Source organism: Astyanax mexicanus, unplaced genomic scaffold, assembly GCF_023375975.1.
Source record: "Astyanax mexicanus isolate ESR-SI-001 unplaced genomic scaffold, AstMex3_surface scaffold_35, whole genome shotgun sequence".
NCBI classification, from domain to species: domain Eukaryota; kingdom Metazoa; phylum Chordata; class Actinopteri; order Characiformes; family Acestrorhamphidae; genus Astyanax; species Astyanax mexicanus.
The window spans coordinates 475,918-496,323 of record NW_026040045.1 but is presented as its reverse complement, the minus strand read 5'-3'; the positions used below and the strand labels follow the sequence as shown (position 1 = coordinate 496,323).

The following is a 20,406-nucleotide window of genomic DNA, read 5'->3' as shown; positions in this document are numbered from 1 at the left end:
CAAAATGCCTTAGACCCTTATTTAGAAATATTCACTTAATAGTTCTATTAATCTTCATTCCTTTCATATCAGCATTATAACGTGTTTGTTGTTTTACTTCTCATTTATCATTCTACACTATGATTTGATATCTAATGGCTACATTTATGACTTTTTAATGAATTATTTACTCATATCTGTGTGATTTAATAAATACTTTTATTTTACAAAACCTGTCATTTCAGTGTGTTTTTCTGGATAACTTGGTTATGAAAATTTCTGTCACCTGTAGAAACCACACCCTGAGATGTCTTGTGTTATTAATTAATTTGATTAATTAATTTATTAATTAATCTAATTAAATTAATTTAATAACTGGCGCCCAATTAAAAATATTTCAACATCTCAATTAGCACCAGGTATTAAACCACTGAGCCCGCTACATTAAAAAACAACAAACAAAATCTTATAGTCAAGGAAAAGCACTGAAAGTACATATAACATTTTAGAATATTATATTATTTTAATTTAATCAGGAGTCTGAGTCTGAACATGAAGAAACTATCCAGGAGTGTCAAGAACCGATTGATTGTTCAACAGCGTGTCCTGATGTTTACGTGACTGAATGTAAACCCATGGTTGGTAGATAATGTTACAATACGTTGAGTACAGTCTTTTTAAAACTTTTGTATACAAGTACATTATAATTTAAGTATTTTGCAGATGGCAGTTCATTTTACTGTAAGTTTTGTATGAACAAGTAATTGTTTTTCTTAGGATACCTGTCCTGTTTGTGGAGTTCGGTTTCCACCGGATTTATTGTTTGCTCATGCCAGTTCATGTGGGGAAAGGTAATTGTTTTACATATGCTTTAAAACGTAAATACTCTTATGAAATGTTAGTAATGTCAAAAATGTCCTCTATTTTGTCAAAATGCTAATGTCTTCCCTTCAAGCTTTGACGAGGAGAGGCCATCTTCATCTGATAATGATGTGATCGGAGCAACAGCAATACCCCATCAACAGAATCCGGAGACGAGCAGTAACACCACAGATACAGGTTTTGCTACAGAGAATATGGGTAAGAGCTCATATCATAAATGTTATTTATACATTTTTTTTTACACTTTTTCTTTTGCTTCACAAATTAGATATGCTTAGAGTATAACAAACATTTTGCCAGCAGTAATGCTACATTAGACTATTAGCTATAAACTTTAAATATTACTTAAATTATATTTACTATGCAATGTTTTTTTTTTTTTTTTGTCTTTCTTTCACTGTTTTTACCACTACACCAGCCTGGAAAAATGGAGAAGACCCACAGGGTGCAGCCCTACTCTTTCGAAGACAAATTCTCCAACAGTATGAAAGATCCCATCCACTTACTGCTATCCTTGATCTTGGTGACAGTGTGCTGGATAGAGAAAGGTCAATTCTGACATTTTACAAGGCTCCAAAAGTGAACTGGGCAAGCACTCTCCACTGCATATTAAAAGGTAAACTATTTATGTTGTGTGTAATTGCTGTTATGACATAAATAACATTGTTTCAAACGATGTCTATATCATGATAATCATAAATGTGGTCATATTGTCCAGCACACACAAGCATTCAACGGTTTTAAATTATTTTTTGTGTGAGTGTATTCTGTTTTGTAAACTGTAACAGTGCATATTTCAATACTCCAAAGCTAGATGGTATGTTATTTTTTTGTCTGTCAACATTTTACAGATTCCAGCAGCATTTAGTCATTTAATATTCAACAATGTATCCATTTAGAATGATTTTGGTTATCTTTCTGAAGATATGATTGAAGTCAAGGTAACATTCATTTTAAGCCACAGTCATCTACAGTGCCATTCATTAAAATGTGCTGGTGAATCAGCAATAAAATAATACAATAATATAATGTTAATAAAATAAATTAAATGTGTTTTTTTCTGTCAGCCAACCAGACAAAGTTTTACAATTTGAATTATGCTTATATGTAGTTGTGTACATAAAACAAAAACAATCCATTTTCATTCTTGTACACAACAGTTCATTATAAAAAAAATTCTTATCAGGAAGCATGTGGATAGATTAGAGTATCTGTGGTGCTTCTATTAGAAGTACAAAACGTACTGCTTTCATACCAGTAAACACAGGCCAATAGCCACAGTAAAAATTACTGTTTTTTTTTTTTTGATGGAATCAGATCACACACAAAAAAAACATTTCATTTATATATGTTAAAACATGGATGTGATCCATTTCTAATCACTTGAAGATTTTTCAGATCACTAAACGCGCATGTCAGGTGTAAACAGGTCCTACACAGGTCTAATACTTGCGTTTTTACAAAAAATGTGTGGCCCTGTCTACTGGTTTAAGTTCTAGTGAGGGCAGCTGTAAGAACCTTTAAGGGTTCTCTGTAGCACCCCGCACCCCCATGTAAGGAATGTGTGTAAAAGCATTAACATATACTTACAATTTGATTTGCAGGGGACGCTGCCATTGGAGATGGTGTGAACCGACATTTTATAAGCTTGACCATGAATACCCTACAGCATGGCTTTCAATTGAATTATGGTATGTGATGCTTGTCTCCGTTCTTATTTAGGTGGCCATACTGTAATATGTGAGGATTACATGTAAACATTATGATGTGATGTGGTCCATACAGGAAACACAGATGTCATGCTTCTCTTTGAGGGGCAGCCAGATCACCTTGTGCCTTGCACATCACAAATTCTTCTAGATAGTGATCTTTTCCTTGTTGCTGGCCGAATGGTGGGGCACTCATTCCTGCATGGTGGCCCTGCCCTCGCTGGAATAAGCGAAGCAGTTGTTGATGTGCTGTTTGGGGCCTCTCCAGATATGACCACCATCACAGTTGAGGACTGTCCTGACCTTGAGCGTCGTCAAACTATTCAGCTGGTATTTTGAACATTATTCTTTTATATCAAATTGACTGATTGTTAGTAATGTAATGAATGGTACAGTGGATGCAGTTTTTATATTAACACAGTGTTTTTCTATGGTTTATATAGTCATGTGAAGAAGCAATGAAACTTTAATGCTTAATGAATACAGACCAATATGTTTCTTTAAGACAGAGAATGCTTTCTCTTGGCTAAATTTATTCATTATATCTGATACCAAGTTCCTCAGTTCCAAGTTATAACAGTGTTCTAATAATTAGTGCCTGGTCTCAAGCTATGTATGTGTATATATTCAAAAATCAATTAGGTAAAGAATGACAAGTTAATGTTTTGACTATGTTGAAATCTGTTTTTATGGGTACCATTTAGCCACATGACTATATGATATGCATGTCTCACTATATTTAGTTAAAATAATTTGAGTATTCTTTTTAAAGTTGGATGGTAACAAAGACCTAAGTGAGGAAGAAAAAGATGCAGTCTGGAAATTAGCAGACATGTGGGATCTCCCAGGGGTGACATCTGACAACCGCAAATGGCTCTTCAGCCGTCTTCTTCAACATGCGGTAACAATCATTTATAGTTACTTCTCTGATGTTTAAATATTCATATGACAGTTCCGCAACATTTGGCCAAACCTAGCTAAGCTGAATTTTGTCCCCTCCCCTCTTTCAGGTCCTGGGAAGAACCGATAAACAGATTAAGCAGTTCAGACGAGGCCTGAAGGAGACCTGCATTTGGCAGTTACTTACAGAAAGGAAGGATGTAATTCCTCTTATGTTCCCCCGTGAGAGAGATGTTGAAATCAAACCTCAGGTGAGAAATATGTTTGTCTATATAAGTAACAAATAACAGTACCTTAGATTGCAACATTATGATAATGATAAACGACACAAACGCTATGATTTTTTAAATTCATCAGTTTTTTATAAATTGAAATAGTTTAAGTTAGCATATAAATTTTATAATCATAGGGTTTGTCAAGTGTTTCATATTTATTTATTATTCATATAATGTCAAATCTTCCCACTCCACTTTAAAATATTTGTGCTGTGTCTCAAATAGATGGTCCTTGACCAGATATTGTGGCCCCTGGAAACGACAAATGAGGATGAAGACTACCCAGTTGAAACGAGGTGCCGCATAGCTGGATATCTTCGTGAGTTTATTGCAACAGGTAATAAAACACAAGTTTGATGTTGTCACTTAATTTTTAGATTGAAATCTGAAAGCGAATGACAAAAGCAAATATTAAATTGGTGCTTAGACATTTTATTAATGGAACACTGCACTGCATCTATTGTCAATCACATTGTTTTCAAAAAAAAAAATGTTGGATGAAAGCAGTATTGTAAATTTATTTATTTATTTATTTATGCAGCATCTCAATCATCACTCAGGGGCCTAGTCCAGTTTTGGACCGGGTGGGAGGTCCCATCCTCTGACATGCAATTGGAGATAGTGCAGGGAAGTCTCCCCAAGGCGTCTACGTGTTTCAAGTCCCTCCGCCTACCAGGACACTACACTAACTTTAAAGACTTCAGTCAAGATCTAAATGCATGTGTAGCAACCTGTGATACAGGCTTTGGCTTGGTTTAACCAATTTTGAAGATTTGAAGACTTGATGTACGGCCTTGTTAATTTTGCTAGTTGTCTGGTTGTTTGCTTTCAGAGCTAGTTCCACATAGGAGAGCAGTGTATTCTCCTGCCCTACAATGTTTTAGCTGTTGCTTTTAATAATAGTTGTTCAAATGAGCTGTTCAAAGGAACATTGTTGCACTCAAATAAATACAGGGCCAACTTCAAAAATTTAGAGTAGCTTTGAAAAGTTACTTTATTTCAGTAATGCGGTTCAAAATGTGAAACTCAGATATATGTATTACACACAGAGTGATCTATTTTAAGTGTATATTTTTTATTATTGATGATTATGGCTTACAGCCAATGAAACCCAGTGTATTAGAAAATTAGAATATTATATTAGACCAATTGGTACTTTCTGCAGTGTGCCAAGTCCTGCTGGAAAATGAAATCTGCATCTCCATAAAAGTTGTCAGCAGAGAGAAGCATGAAGTGCTGCAAGATTTTGTGGGAAAACAAAACTGCACTGACTTTAGACTTGATAATAAATCACAGTGGATCAACACCAGCAGATGACAGACATGACTCTCCAAACCATCACTGATCATCAGTAAATTTTACATATCATTTATAAATCAAGGGAGCAGAGTCTGGAGGAAGAGTGGAGAGACACACAGTCCAAACTGCTCGAGGTCTAGTGTGAAGTTTCCACCAATCAGTGATGGTTTGGAGAGACATGTCATCTGCTGGTGTTGATCCACTTTGTTTTATCAAGTCCAAAATCAGTGCAGTGTTTTCCCACAAAATCTTACAGCACTTCATGCTTCCCTCTACTGACAACTTTTATGGAGATGCAGATTTAATTTTCCAGCAGGACTTGGCACACTGCAGAAAGTACCAATTGGTCTAATATAATATTCTAATTTTCTAATACACTGATTTTTGGGTTTTCATTGGCTGCAAGCCACAGTCATCAACAAAATAAATAAATGCCTAAAATAGATCACTCTGTGTTTAATACATCTATATAATGAGTTTCACATTTTGAACTAAATTACTGAAATAAAGTAACTTTTCAAAGCTACTCTAAATTTTCGAGATAGCCCTGTAGATGTTTTAAGATGTTTTTTTTGATTAAATAAAGACAATGTGCTTTGTTTTAAATGCATATTTTATTTTCTCTTAAATTTTCTCTTGTTCACAACAGATACTTTATATTTCGTACTTCAGTTGCCATTGAGTGTGTAAAAACAACAATGTTGAAAATAAACTCAAAGCATTCATAAAAACGGATGCAAGTCTGTTTGTTAATGCAAAGGACTAACGGCCTGATTCAGTCACACCTTCTACGTACTGTACTACTGCCCTGTAAATGTCCTCCCCAAAGCATGCTGAATGAGCAACAGTATCAAATAGCTCTCTAAGCATTTCCATGTGTTCATTTGGCAAAGGACACACCAGTTCAGGAACCTGAATTCCTATTTGATCCATGTTTGTGTCTTCGAGTGGCAAGTAGTTGAAATCCTGAAATGAAACATTTGGATTTAACAATAAACACATTTAAAAACAGTTGTTACGTAAAATAGCTTTACTATGATAAAATCTCCAATAAAGGAAATCTACAAACCTCAACAGGGTCAGGATGGTCATCAGGACTTTGGATTAGACCAATTTCCCACAGTTGGTTTGGGGTAAGATTGTGTTCAGTGCGTAGTGAACGGTCATTCCATCCTGCTGTAAATGCATCTAGGTCATCCTGAATCCGTGGTATGAAAACATACTGGACACAGAAGAGATGTACATTGTAGGCCAAGTCCAGAACACCTTCCTCTTCAAGGAAATGGAGTAAATCATAGTAGACACTGGTCACACTGTTCCACACGTCCCGCCACAGCCGTTCTATTCTAAAGGGAGGGAGTTCAGGGGAAAATTATAGTTAGTATTTAACGCAAGGCCATATATATATATATATATATATATATGTGTATGTGTATGTATATATATATATACATATATATATATATGTATATATATATATACATATACATATATATATATATATATATATATACACATACTGTATTCTCATGAACATAATTGTGAAGAATCTGAAAGTGACAGCTGATTAAACAAAGTAAAAGATACCTTTGATTATGAACGCTTTTTCCAGCAATGAAACTGCCTCTGCCACAGCCACGAGTCTCAAACATGTAGCGTGCAATATCTACATTCTCAGAACCTTGGTCTCCTCTCACCCTTTCTCAGACACCAAACATAAGTAATTACTAAAATTATGAATGAAGGATTCAGATTTTTTTTTTTTACACATGCAAATTTATTATACACATATATAAAAAACAGCTACTACCTTGATGGCAAACCATGTTCCCTCACAGAACCAAGGAAAAAGTTGAAGGCTGTGGTTGCCTTATTGTTGTTAGCTGCCTGCAAGTAGACAATCTAGACACACAATCACACACTGAAAACCAAGGTGCACTAAAGGTAATCAAAATATACTGTCTGAAGTACACAGTGCTACTGAAGTACACTGAACAATTCTCTATTCATATTTAAAACAAGTATGTGGTATGTTACCTTTCTTGAAAACCCGTCAATCCCTCCAAACAAAACAATGCCATATCTAAACAACAAAAATGGCAGTGTTACTGACAATGTTCACGTTAAGCAGCAACACACTTTTGTATATGGAAGTACAGCATGAACTATGTATGACCAATTATAGAACGCATGTGAACCACAGTGACTGGTTGTACAATTTTATGAATTGTTTGGGTAATTTAGGTGGAAATGGTCTGTTTTTTGGAGTCATAACACTCAACAGAGTACAGTCTTGGGTAAATTATGTCATACAAACATATGACTACTTTACCATCTTAAACATTCAGTGCAGCTTACCAAGTCACTGAAATACCACAAATATTGTATAACCCTATTTTTAATACATGTGTGTATGCCTGAATGTTAGACATTATTTTATGATAGTTATGAGAAACTTTGGCCTAAAACATACTGTTCAAAATCCATTCAGGGCAAAAAAAATAAATAAAAAATGGGCTGTAAAAATGGCTGTGTATGTTGGAGACTGGCTACAATCACCAACACTGTAAAGAAGTTGGTGTTCTTAAGGTTCTATATAAATGACTTACACATAAATAACAAAATACAGCTGAATTTTGAAAAGGGGTAGTGGAATCCACTTTTTGAGTCATTAAATGAAATAATGCCATTTCCTTACCTAATTAACTTGTGATTGGTGTCCACATGCACAAGACAAAGAGGACTGGGGACGCTGTAGGTCCTTCTTACAACGCATCCAACACTTGCCAGTCTTTCAAGTATCCCAGCTGAATCTACGCGATGCATCGAGTCCCAGACTCTTGTCCACTGGACTTTATAACCCAAGGCCTTCAAGCGGCCTTTGACCATCCTGTGACCTAAAAGAAAGTGACAATCAGCAAAAATGTATAGTAAGAGAAAGTGTTATATTGTAATACTACCATTTTGAACTGCAGCCAGTTTGGAAAACTCTGATAAAGCTGAATAATTAATAAAACCAAGTGATTGGAGTTTAAATTTACCTAAACTTGGTGAATCTTTTTTTACAGCTAGTACCAGGCTGTCCAGCTCCTCATCAGACACTTGGCTGTAAGAGTCTCTTACGGAGAGGTACCATTCGGTCATCCGACGACGAATTGTCTTCTGCGACACCCCAAGCAATTTAGATATGTTTGGGACAGCCAGACCCATTTCTAGAAGGTGCTCAAGGTGGTCTTTGGAAACAGAGCTTTGGACGTCCTCTTGCTCCACCAATTGCATCCACTGAGATAGTGGTGGTTCGTTGATCTATCTCAGTGCTGATGAGTGTAACAAGATTGTGAAGCCCTTCAAGTACCTTTTGGAAATATTCACAATAAATGTAATGAACACACTTATTGTAGAACACACATGAAACATTAATACAACATTAATTAGAATGTAAAGTACAAAGGCATGTATTTCTTATTAGAGACGGAAAGATCAAATCTGATCTGATCACTTGCTAATAATGGTGTGGACAGTAATCTCAATAAATCTGATTAGAGAAACAATCTAGATTTCCCTGCAGTCTGGACACTGCCTCCGCAGTGCAGTTCTGTAGATATAGGGATACACAGACTCAGCTGGTGCTCGGAGTTCCACAGCATTTTAATGAGGTTGATTACAAAAAGAAAGCAAACAGTCCAAAGATCCTCAACCTAGTGTAACTTCATTACATTTTACGCACCTCTTGGGGGAATGTGACGTAAGGAGCAAGTGATCTTATGAGCGTCATCTCACTGACACACACAAACTCCAAATAGTCAAGATCCAGGGGTTGCCTCTGAAGGGCCTGCTCCAACCTCGACTGTAGTCTTTGTAAGACTTCTCTTCCTATCATCACCTGAGAACGAGATCAAGAAAGTTGTCCATTAAAACATCCTTCAGCCTAAACATCCATGGCAAAATTCAATGTAGTGTACTATGTCTTAACTCAGACACATAAAAAAACTATTTGTAAATAACATTGGTAACTGGTGTCAAAGTCATAGGCTACACAGCACAATGTGAATGCACAATTTCATCAGCCCCAAAAAGGCTGCTGATCTCTCTACCTGGCAAATATGAGCACTTCCAGTGGTAAACATTCCTAGTGGTAACATACTGAGTACTGCAATTATACTGATGATTTTTAAAATAAATGTGTAAAGGTTCACATGGAATCATATGAACACAGTTTCAAGGAAAAAAACGTGGTACACAGTGTTACAAAAATATAATACCAGCTCATTAGGGCAATGCCTTAAATGCTGAAGACTGACACTTAATTACTAGTAAAAGACTGACACTTAAAACTACTAGTAAAACAAGAGGTACTGGACATTTTTGTATGTTCTGATATACTAGCCAGAGTTCTTGTACCATTTTAGAAATCAAATAAGACCTTTTTAAGACCTCAATAAATATAATTTAAGACCCAAAAATGTAGTCATAACTTCTTAAGTCCATAATTTCAGAAATCAAAACTTTACATTTCCGATTTGTTTGCAAATTTGGTTCCACTAACCTCATATCTCTCCCTGATAACCTTAGTTAGCTCTCCACTAACCTCATATCTCTCCCTGATAACCTTAGTTAGCTCTCCACTAACCTCATATCTCTCCCTGATAACCTTAGTTAGCTCTCCACTAACCTCATATCTCTCCCAGATAACCTTAGTTAGCTCTCCACTAACCTCATATCTCTCCCAGATAACCTTAGTTAGCTCTCCACTAACCTCATATCTCTCCCAGATAACCTTAGTTAGCTCTCCACTAACCTCATATCTCTCCCAGATAACCTTAGTTAGCTCTCCACTAACCTCATATCTCTCCCTGATAACCTTAGTTAGCTCTCCACTAACCTCATATCTCTCCCTGATAACCTTAGTTAGCTCTCCACTAACCTCATATCTCTCCCTGATAACCTTAGTTAGCTCTCCACTAACCTCATATCTCTCCCAGATAACCTTAGTTAGCTCTCCACTAACCTCATATCTCTCCCTGATAACCTTAGTTAGCTCTCCACTAACCTCATATCTCTCCCAGATAACCTTAGTTAGCTCTCCACTAACCTCATATCTCTCCCTGATAACCTTAGTTAGCTCTCCACTAACCTCATATCTCTCCCTGATAACCTTAGTTAGCTCTCCACTAACCTCATATCTCTCCCAGATAACCTTAGTCAGCTCTCCACTAACCTCATATCTCTCCCAGATAACCTTAGTTAGCTCTCCACTAACCTCATATCTCTCCCAGATAACCTTAGTTAGCTCTCCACTAACCTCATATCTCTCCCAGATAACCTTAGTTAGCTCTCCACTAACCTCATATCTCTCCCAGATAACCTTAGTTAGCTCTCCACTAACCTCATATCTCTCCCAGATAACCTTAGTTAGCTCTCCACTAACCTCATATCTCTCCCTGATAACCTTAGTTAGCTCTCCACTAACCTCATATCTCTCCCTGATAACCTTAGTTAGCTCTCCACTAACCTCATATCTCTCCCAGATAACCTTAGTTAGCTCTCCACTAACCTCATATCTCTCCCAGATAACCTTAGTTAGCTCTCCACTAACCTCATATCTCTCCCAGATAACCTTAGTTAGCTCTCCACTAACCTCATATCTCTCCCAGATAACCTTAGTTAGCTCTCCACTAACCTCATATCTCTCCCAGATAACCTTAGTTAGCTCTCCACTAACCTCATATCTCTCCCAGATAACCTTAGTTAGCTCTCCACTAACCTCATATCTCTCCCTGATAACCTTAGTTAGCTCTCCACTAACCTCATATCTCTCCCTGATAACCTTAGTTAGCTCTCCACTAACCTCATATCTCTCCCAGATAACCTTAGTTAGCTCTCCACTAACCTCATATCTCTCCCTGATAACCTTAGTTAGCTCTCCACTAACCTCATATCTCTCCCAGATAACCTTAGTTAGCTCTCCACTAACCTCATATCTCTCCCAGATAACCTTAGTTAGCTCTCCACTAACCTCATATCTCTCCCAGATAACCTTAGTTAGCTCTCCACTAACCTCATATCTCTCCCTGATAACCTTAGTTAGCTCTCCACTAACCTCATATCTCTCCCAGATAACCTTAGTTAGCTCTCCACTAACCTCATATCTCTCCCAGCTAACCTTAGTTAGCTCTCCACTAACCTCATATCTCTCCCAGATAACCTTAGTTAGCTCTCCACTAACCTCATATCTCTCCCAGATAACCTTAGTTAGCTCTCCACTAACCTCATATCTCTCCCAGATAACCTTAGTTAGCTCTAGCCCTGCTCATTTTGCACATCTAATTCATTGGCTACAGCTACCCAAAGCTAGCACAGGAGTCTAACTGACAATATAAATAAAACCACTACACAGAGCCTGCCTGTTATCTTTTAAAAACTTTTTAAAACTTTTTGCAAAAGAAACGTGAGATAGCATTGTTCCTTAACTTACCTGACTCTCCATTGTACTTCTGGGTGGAAGCGCCACGACGGAGTTTGGGAGGCGTGTTCCAAAAGCGCGCCGAAATTGAGCGACAGCAACAAATCAGTGTTCTGATTGGTTAAACAAACCCCGCAATCTGATTGGTCTAGATAAAGCTTTCCTATTGGTCCATCAATCAGGCGTCAAAACAGGGTCAAAATTCGCAACTGCAGCTAGAGCTTCGCACACGCAGCAGAGAAGGTGAATGAGAGGATTTTTAGCTCCACAGTGAAAAACACCCACTGTCACATTTACAACCTCACAAATTCCATGTGATTCACACATTCACAAGATTGAATTTACAAATTAAAAAATATATATTTATATATATTTAAAATATTTTTTCACATTTGTACATTTGAATTATTATTAATATTACTTTCTGTTTCAAGTTTGCACATTCCAGTTAATTTGTGGATTTGGATTTACGTGCATGTAGTTGTTTAAATGCAGTTACAAGTTTCTTAAACGCAGTTACACGTTTCAGTACATTTGTGACTTCTGTTTTACAAACTCAAAATCTTTATGACCCTTTTTTGACTCCATAGGTGATGTCCATGAAGAGCAGCCTGAAGCAGACCTTTCCCCTGTAACTGTGCCCTTTGTTATGCAGTGGCTTACTGGTCAGGCACACAAGCCACTTCTTGCCTCTGAACTACACGATTTCCAAATAACACTTATATTTGACCATGAATGTACACAGCGAATGCCAGAACACAAAATATGCTTCCCTGTTGTAAGTGCATGTGCTAAAACTATTACATTTCCTACTGTACATATGACCAGCTATGACACATTTAAAACAGTCATGGTACAGGCTATTCAGGCTGACCATGGATTCCATAGAGTTTAAAGGGGAATAAATGCCTTTCTTGGATTAAATCACAAATAACCACTGGTTTCCAGCTCTTCAGGACCAGAATTGCACAAATGTTGTTATAAAATCACCTCAGTGTTAACTGGTTGAAAAACAATTGTCTTTTGTACCTGCAGTTCTCAACTCTGGACCTGCCCATTTCCCTTTTTCCATTTAGAGTGAGTGTATTGAATCAGTCTCGCTTTTATAAGTAATTATTAATTTACATGCCAACATACCTTTTTAATCAGTTTGTATGTTTACAAAAAGCATTTTAAGACAAAACTGTTTAAACTTGTTGTGGTTATCTGAATATTTACATGAAATAAAAAAATAGCAAGTTTTAAAACCTGTATGTGTAACGAGTGAGCAGAAGGGAGGCGGACGTTTAAGCGGGTAAGACATAACTTTAATAAATAATAAACAAACAAATAAACAAATAGGGGAATGACAAATAAATATGTACATAAACAAACAAGGAATAACGATAAACAGAATATAACAAAACACGGCTAGGGATATATACAGGGGTAACTACATAAATATATACAAAATAAACAAAGAAACAAACAGGAACTAAACGTGACTAGAAAATAAACGTGAACACAACTAACAAGAAATAAACAAGGGCGTATAAATGCAAAAACCAAGAAACGAGGGATAACAATAACTAAGCGAGACAGACAACACGGGAAGGTGCAAAGACCGACAGCAAACATTAACAAAGGGAGACTATTTATAGCAACATGAAACACAGAACACCTGGAAAGGGGCGGAGTTACAAATTAGACACACGTAATGGAAAATAACAGTGGAAACACCGGGGAAACAGAGGGAAACCTGGCGAGGGCGTAACAGAAGCCCCTCCCTAAACGCGCAGCTCCTGAGGCGCGTAAAAACGAACCCGGGGGGCCGGCGGCGGGGAGAGGCCGGGAAAAACAAAAGACGAGACCGGGGACTTGACATGAGGCAACACAGGAGACTGGACATAGAAAGGAGACTGAACCGGGGACGTGACTGGAGACTGGACATTGGGCGAGACAGGAGACTGGACAGGGAACTGGACAGGGGTCGATGACTGGACATGGGGCATGACTGATGACTGGACTGGACAAGGGAACAGGGACAAAAACATTAACCGGTACAGACACGAACACGGTCACAGGGACAGGTACACAGAAACCAGACAAGACAGGAACAGGAACATAGACCAACACAGGAACCATAACGGGGAGCGACAGGGGTACAAAATAAACTTGGGGATGCCCAGGACTGGCTAAAGTCTGTGGGAAAGTTTGTGGAGCCAGCCTGGGCAAAGTTCTTGGGCTGGTATCCGGGGGCCTTGGGGTAGACCTGGGCACACGAGGCTTGGGGCAAAACTTAGTCCTGGGTGCCGGGATGGGCTTGGGTGTGGTGACGGGCCTCGCTGGCGACGCGACGGCTTGGGCAGCAGAAGCTGGAGGCACGGCAACTCGGGCAGCAGGAGCTGGTGGCGCGGCGACTCGGGCAGCAGGAGCTGGTGGCGCGGCGACTCGGGCAGCAGGAGCTGGCGGTGCGGCGTCTCGGGCAGCAGGAGCTGGCGGTGCGGCGTCTCGGGCAGCAGGAGCTGGCGGCGCGGCGACTAGAGCAGCTGGGGCTGGCGGCGTGACGACGAGCATCGCTAGCGTCGGCGCTGGAGCGGTAGGCGCCGCTGGCATAGGAGCATGGACGGTGGGCACTGCTGGCATCGGCACATGGGCAGTGGACACCGCTGGCACAGGAACATGGACGGTGGGCACCGCTGGCATCGGCACATGGGCGGTGGGCACCGCTGGCACAGGAACATGGACGGTGTCTGGCACCGCTGGCATCGTAGCAGGAGCGGTGGACATCGCTGGCATCGTAGCAGGAGCGGTGGGCACCGCTGGCACAGGAACATTGGCGGTGGGCACCGCTGGCACAGGAACATTGGCGGTGGGCACCGCTGGCACAGGAACATAGGCGGTGGGCACCTCTGGCACAGGAACATAGGCGGTGGGCACCGCTGGCACAGGAACATTGGCGGTGGGCACCGCTGGCACAGGAACATTGGCGGTGGCGGGCACCGCTGACACAGGAACACTCACATGAACAGACTTGGACCCTTGGGCTGTAGGTGTCTGTGTGACGACTCGGGCTGCTGAAGACTGCACGGAGACTTGACTTAATTTCACCGCAGCGTATTCAGGTTCCGGGGTGGCAGCAGCAGTACAGTGTAGCGCCGTTGTCATGGGAACCCCGGAGCGAAGATCTGCTGCCGCTGCGGGTGACTGGAAGCGCTGCTCGGCGGCCGCCATGGAAGCTGGGTCTGCAGCCGTAGAAGATGCGGGCGCCGTAGCAGCCAGAGAAACTTGACCCGTGGAAGCAGGAGATGCTAACTGCGTTAACCGCGTAGCCGTGGGGATGCCAGGAGCTGCAGCCTCCGAACTGGACGCGGCTGCGAGGAGGTCCACGTAATCCCAGAAGTAGGGATCCTCACAGCCTGCGTTTCTGCCTGCCTCGTGTCCACCGAGGCCGATAGCCCCAACAGTTAGCCCCCCCCCAAGAAAATCCTCAGAATTTTGAGACCTCTTAGAACGCCTAGCCCGAGGCCTTCTCCGGCCTCGAGGCCTCGGGTTTTCCTGCGCCGAGGTCCCAAAGGGGGCATGACGGATGGCCAGCCCGGATCCAACCCAAGGGTTTCCCGCATAAACGTCCATTTTGCGGTCGGTCTTTATGTCACGCGGGGATGAGACGGGAGGCGGACGTTTGAGCGGGTAAGACATAACTTTAATAAATAATAAACAAACAAATAAACAAACAGGGAAATCACGAATAAATATATATACATAAACAAACAGGGAAAACAAACAAAGAGCTAAACTAAACAGATAAGTGGCTAAACTAAACAGAATATAAAAAAAAACACGGCTAGGGATATATACAGGGGTAACTACATAAATATATACAAAATAAACAAAGAAACAAACAGGAACTAAACGTGACTAGAAAATAAACGTGAACACAACTAACAAGAAATAAACAAGGGCGTATAAATGCAAAAACCAAGAAACGAGGGATAACAATAACTAAGCGAGACAGACAACACGGGAAGGTGCAAAGACCGACAGCAAACATTAACAAAGGGAGACTATTTATAGCAACATGAAACACAGAACACCTGGAAAGGGGCGGAGTTACAAATTAGACACACGTAATGGAAAATAACAGTGGAAACACCGGGGAAACAGAGGGAAACCTGGCGAGGGCGTAACAGTATGCTTTATTGAAAAATTTCATTCATGCAACATTCATGTTAACTGCACATTTGCACAAATCTGAAACTTATACCTCCTGCTGAAAATAAGACATGCTTTAAATTTGCATTTATTTTTTTGTTTGCATTCATTTATTTATTATAACAACGTTCAAATTATTACAAATTTAACGATGCATAACATAATATAGTACCACCAAGTAAATATCCCGTCCATGCTGCTGTGAAGGTGCTGTCGGTGGTATGGCTCTTTCAAGTTCTGCCTTCTGTTCCTCAGTAAGTGGGCATTCAACAGGTGGAACAACAATCCCCCCGGACAACTCTTCAGGGAGTGTAGTAGTAGTGTTGTCAAGATCAAGGCCTTGCATATACTGCATATTTTCTGGGGGAGGTACAGGACTACTAAGGAATCCCAGTTCCCACATCTGGTTTGGGGATGAATTCCCTTCTGTGCGGATGGGATGATTATTCCAACCATTTGTAAAGGCATCAAGGCTGGCCTGAAGTCTTGGCAAGAACACATACTGAGCACAGAACAAGTGCAAGCTGTTGGATGGATCCAGTAAACCTTCCTCTTCAAGGGTATGCAGAACATCATAAAAGATATTTGTGACTGACATCCAGATATCACGCCACAGCCGTTCTATTCTGGGGGAAAAAAAAAACAAAAAATGTGCAAACAATTCAAGCATCACTGCAAACTTCGAATGTTAAAATATTTTACAAAAACAAGAAGAGACCCAGTTCTCAAAAAGCTTCAATGAAAATTCTTAATTAAATAGATACTATACTATCTACACTGCTCAAGGTGAGGGAGGAACTAAAAAACTGCATCCAAAAGTAATTTTGGAATCTAAAATTAATAATTAAATCATAAGCTTACCTGGAACCTGTTGAATTGTAATTGAGGAAAAAAGTAATTATTTAAACAATCAGCTTATACAGGGAACTAAAGAAGTCATTTCTACTGAAATAATGTTGCTTACCTTTGGTTATGCACACTTTTGCCAGACATGTAACTTCCCCTACCACAGCCACGGACAGAGAACATGCACCTTGCAATGTCTACATTCTCTACGCCTTGGTCCCCTCTGACCCTAGATATAATAAAAATATATATATAAAAAAAGTTTTATAGTTTTTTTTAGGACATTAAATTATGATTAATTTAATTTCTGAATTAAATGCATCTTGCCTTAGTGGAACACCATGTCTCTCCACAGATTGCAGAAAGAAACCAAGAGCAGTGCATGCCTTGTTGTTTGTTGCAGCACCTAGGTACATGACCTAATACACATTTACAGAACTTGTTAGTAGGCCTGCTACTGTTATTGCCTAATAGTATGATAAATTAGTTTAATCATATCCACTTATTTCACCCTAATTCTTATATTAATATATTTACATCAACACCATTGTGTTGATGGAAAAGTGTAGAAACAAATACAAAATGAACATTTGGACATTGCAGACATGGCAAATTTAAGACAATGATAAAGGATTGTGACCGGCCTAAATATTCCTTATTGCAGTTATACTTGCAGCATTTCACAACTAATAAAAAAAGAAAGAAATGACCTTTCTTGAGTAGCCATCAATGCCACCGAAGATCACCATGCCATATCTGATGAAAGAGAACAATTTAATAAATTACCATTTTCACAGAAAAAAAAAACATTTTACTCCTGGTGGGGTTTGGGGGGGGGGGGGGGGGGGTTGTCCTAGCTAAGAAGCTAACAATTCTTCATACCTGATAAGCTTGTGATTTGTGTCAATGTGGACAAGATGGAGGGGGCCATGGACTGAGTATGTCCTCCTTACGACACACCTCAGCTGTGTCATTCTCAAAAGCACTCCAGCAGAGTCCACACGATGCATGGAATCCCACACCCTTCTCCATTGCACACGATGACCCAATGCTTGCAGCCTTCCCTTCATCATTCTGTGTCCGATGTTTGGACTTTCAGCCTTCACTGATCTAACAAGGTTGTCCAACTGATCATCTGATAACATGCTATATGTGAGTCTAGGAGAAATCCCATATTCTTGGAGTTTCCTTTTGATGGTCTTTGTTGAGACACAGAAGAGATGGGCAATGCAAGGTATTGGTAAATGCATTTTCACTAATCTTTCAAGATGTTCTCTGGAGATGATAAAGCGAGGGCATCCTCGTTCTCCATATTCCATGCCTACAGAAATGGATGGTGTACCATTATGTGGCACATGCATCTCAACAACAGATTTCAAGGTTGTCAGTGCACAAAGCACTTCAGGTATTGAAATCTGGGCAGATACAGAGGTAAGAAAGAGAAGTTCGTGGTTGCACACAAACAGTAAGTAGTCCAGATCTAAGGGCTGACAATCTAAAAAATTTTACAATTTATGAAGCAGCCTTTGCATAATCATCCTTTCCAGTAGAGCAGGATCAGAAACAGCCACAGAGACCTAAAAAAGAGAAAGGCTATTAATTGCCTTACTAATTATATATATATATATATATATATATATATATATATATAGAGAGAGAGAGAGAGAAAATACAGAATACTGTATATATAGTGAGAATACAGTAATGACAGATTTACTTGTACGTAATTATAAAATAAAGATCTTCAATTTTAATGTGTGTTCTTATGTAGTTACCCTATACAGATTATTAACAAAGGGTGGGGGGGTAAGAAGAGAGAACGCTAACCGAGAGAGAGAGAGAGAGAGAGAAACGTTAACGGAGAGAGAGAGACACTTACAGAGAGAGGGAGACGCAGACGCTAACAGAGAGAGAGAGGGAGAGAGACGCTAACAGAGAGAGAGAGAGAGAAAGCGAGAGAGAGAGAAACGCTAACGGAGAGAGAGAACGCTAACAGAGAGAGGGAGAGAGACGCTGAGAGAGAGAGAGAGCGCGAGAGAAACGCTAACAGAGGGAGAGAGACGCTGAGAGACAGAGAGAGAGACGCTGAGAGAGAGAGAGAGCGCGAGAGAAACGCTAACAGAGGGAGAGAGACGCTGAGAGAGAGAGAGAGCGTGAGAGAAACGCTAACAGAGGGAGGGAGACGCTGAGAGACAGAGAGCAGGGGTGTTAGCTAGGTAGCTAACCAGCTATCCTACATTAGCTCCATCCGTGTGTATGACGGTGGCTGCTTGCAGACTCTAACATGACCGCTGGTTGAGTTAGATTAAAGTAGAGTTAATCTGATTTATAAATTACAAATGTGAATTTAGGGGATGCAACCCCAGCACGACCTGCCCAGGAAATCGTTTGGTTGTACGTTGGAGCACACTAGCTAGCCGACTACAGGCTAGACGTTATCGTACTGTTTTTTGTCCTAGCTAACTGGCTACAAACACAGCTTAATATAACAACGAAGACAACAGTATTATATAATTCAGTAATTAGGTAAAAAAAAAATTATAAGCTTCAATTTATAAACTATAAATACCTGTTGTTCGGCCTGGTTAGCGTCCGTCATGACGACCGGTCGAGTTGGCGGGCTGCGCGGCAGAGGCTCCAGCTGATGACGTGAACCTTCAATAACCCGCCTTTTCACTGTGGCCACGCCCCCTTTCCTCTCTCCACACCCCACACGTCAAAAAGGGGTCAAAAAAGACTCGCAAACAAAACCGAGGAACGCAAAGGAGGGAACGTATTGCAAAAATAAAAGAGGGACGCAAAACGCAAAGAAAAAATGGTGTTGCAAAAGATTCATTATAAAAATATCACAAGTGAAAAAAAATAATTTATGTTCTCTTCTTTGTTTGCAATATTAGATTTTTTTTGCAATTCGTGGAGATTTTTTTTCACGATAGTTTTATTTTCTCGTCAGCATTAAAGACCCCAATTTGACTCCATATGATTGAACTTATGTATGTAGGTGCACTCCACTATAGTACTGCATACTGTAAACATCTAGTGTAGTGACTAAAAGCCTAGTACATACAGTACCTGTTGTGTTCTCTGAAGGCCCGAACAATGGTGGCCTCTGAGAATCTGCTGAGGTTAGGTTGGACTCGTTGTCCAGCTTCGGTCATTGTCATGCCGTGGACAATGACATGGTCAATGACTGTTGCTCTCCTTTCATCAGTAATTAAAATGCATAGTCTTGCTGGCCCTCCTTCTCCTCTCCCTCCTTCTCCTCTCCCTCCTTCTCCTCTCCCTCCTTCTCCTCTCCCTCCTTGCCCTGCTCCTCTCCCTCCTCTGACACGAACTCCTCTTCTTCTGCCTTGATCATCCATTTTTGTTTGGAACCTTCAGCAAACTGACTTATATAGGTGTGGTCAAATCATTTGCAACAGGTGTTTTCAATTATGAGTCGTTGTGTTTACTGAATGACACCAGGGCTCCCTATTTACTAGTTAGGGCACTATTGAGTATGTCAGCCATTTTTCTTTGAGTGTCCGAATCATAAGGGGGGATTCGAATGTGATTTTGAGGGCACTAAAAACTCCCATAATGCATCATGATTTATAGTAAACTTCGCTGCTTACTAAGCGAGCTGAATGTGTCCCAAAATGGTTTGCGGGTCTCGCAACTAAGCAACAGATGAGCCACCAGTGTTGCCAGATTACAGTGGGATTCAGATTACTGAGAAAACCACCCAAACAGCTGATGTTTGTTATATTAACAATATTACAGGGTTTATTCCAACATGATCTTTACTAAAATACCATAAATATCTTAAATATCGCTGATTACAAAAAATGATATTTAAATGAGTTTATCTGCATATTTG

The 20,406-nt window shown here is 40.0% G+C and overlaps 2 protein-coding genes across 2 annotated transcripts; one reads left to right on the top strand and one right to left on the bottom strand.

The window, feature by feature from the left end:
* Positions 1-2,210: 2,210 nt before the first annotated feature.
* LOC125790238 (G2/M phase-specific E3 ubiquitin-protein ligase-like) lies at positions 2,211-4,910 on the top strand. Its single transcript, XM_049473233.1, has 6 exons — positions 2,211-2,552; positions 2,647-2,900; positions 3,343-3,471; positions 3,581-3,721; positions 3,971-4,082; positions 4,287-4,910. The coding sequence occupies exons 1-6, from the start codon at positions 2,516-2,518 to the stop codon at positions 4,502-4,504; spliced, it is 891 nt and encodes a 296-aa protein (XP_049329190.1). The 5' UTR covers positions 2,211-2,515; the 3' UTR covers positions 4,505-4,910.
* Positions 4,911-5,603: 693 nt separating this feature from the next.
* Positions 5,604-11,782, bottom strand: LOC125790237 (uncharacterized). Its single transcript, XM_049473232.1, has 9 exons — positions 11,520-11,782; positions 8,772-8,927; positions 8,086-8,399; positions 7,743-7,941; positions 7,082-7,127; positions 6,855-6,946; positions 6,632-6,742; positions 6,114-6,390; positions 5,604-6,010 (listed from the first exon to the last, which is right to left on the bottom strand). Exons 3-9 carry the CDS (start codon positions 8,321-8,323, stop codon positions 5,807-5,809), a joined length of 1,167 nt encoding a protein of 388 aa, XP_049329189.1. The 5' UTR covers positions 8,324-8,399; positions 8,772-8,927; positions 11,520-11,782; the 3' UTR covers positions 5,604-5,806.
* Between the last annotated feature and the right edge of the window lie 8,624 nt (positions 11,783-20,406).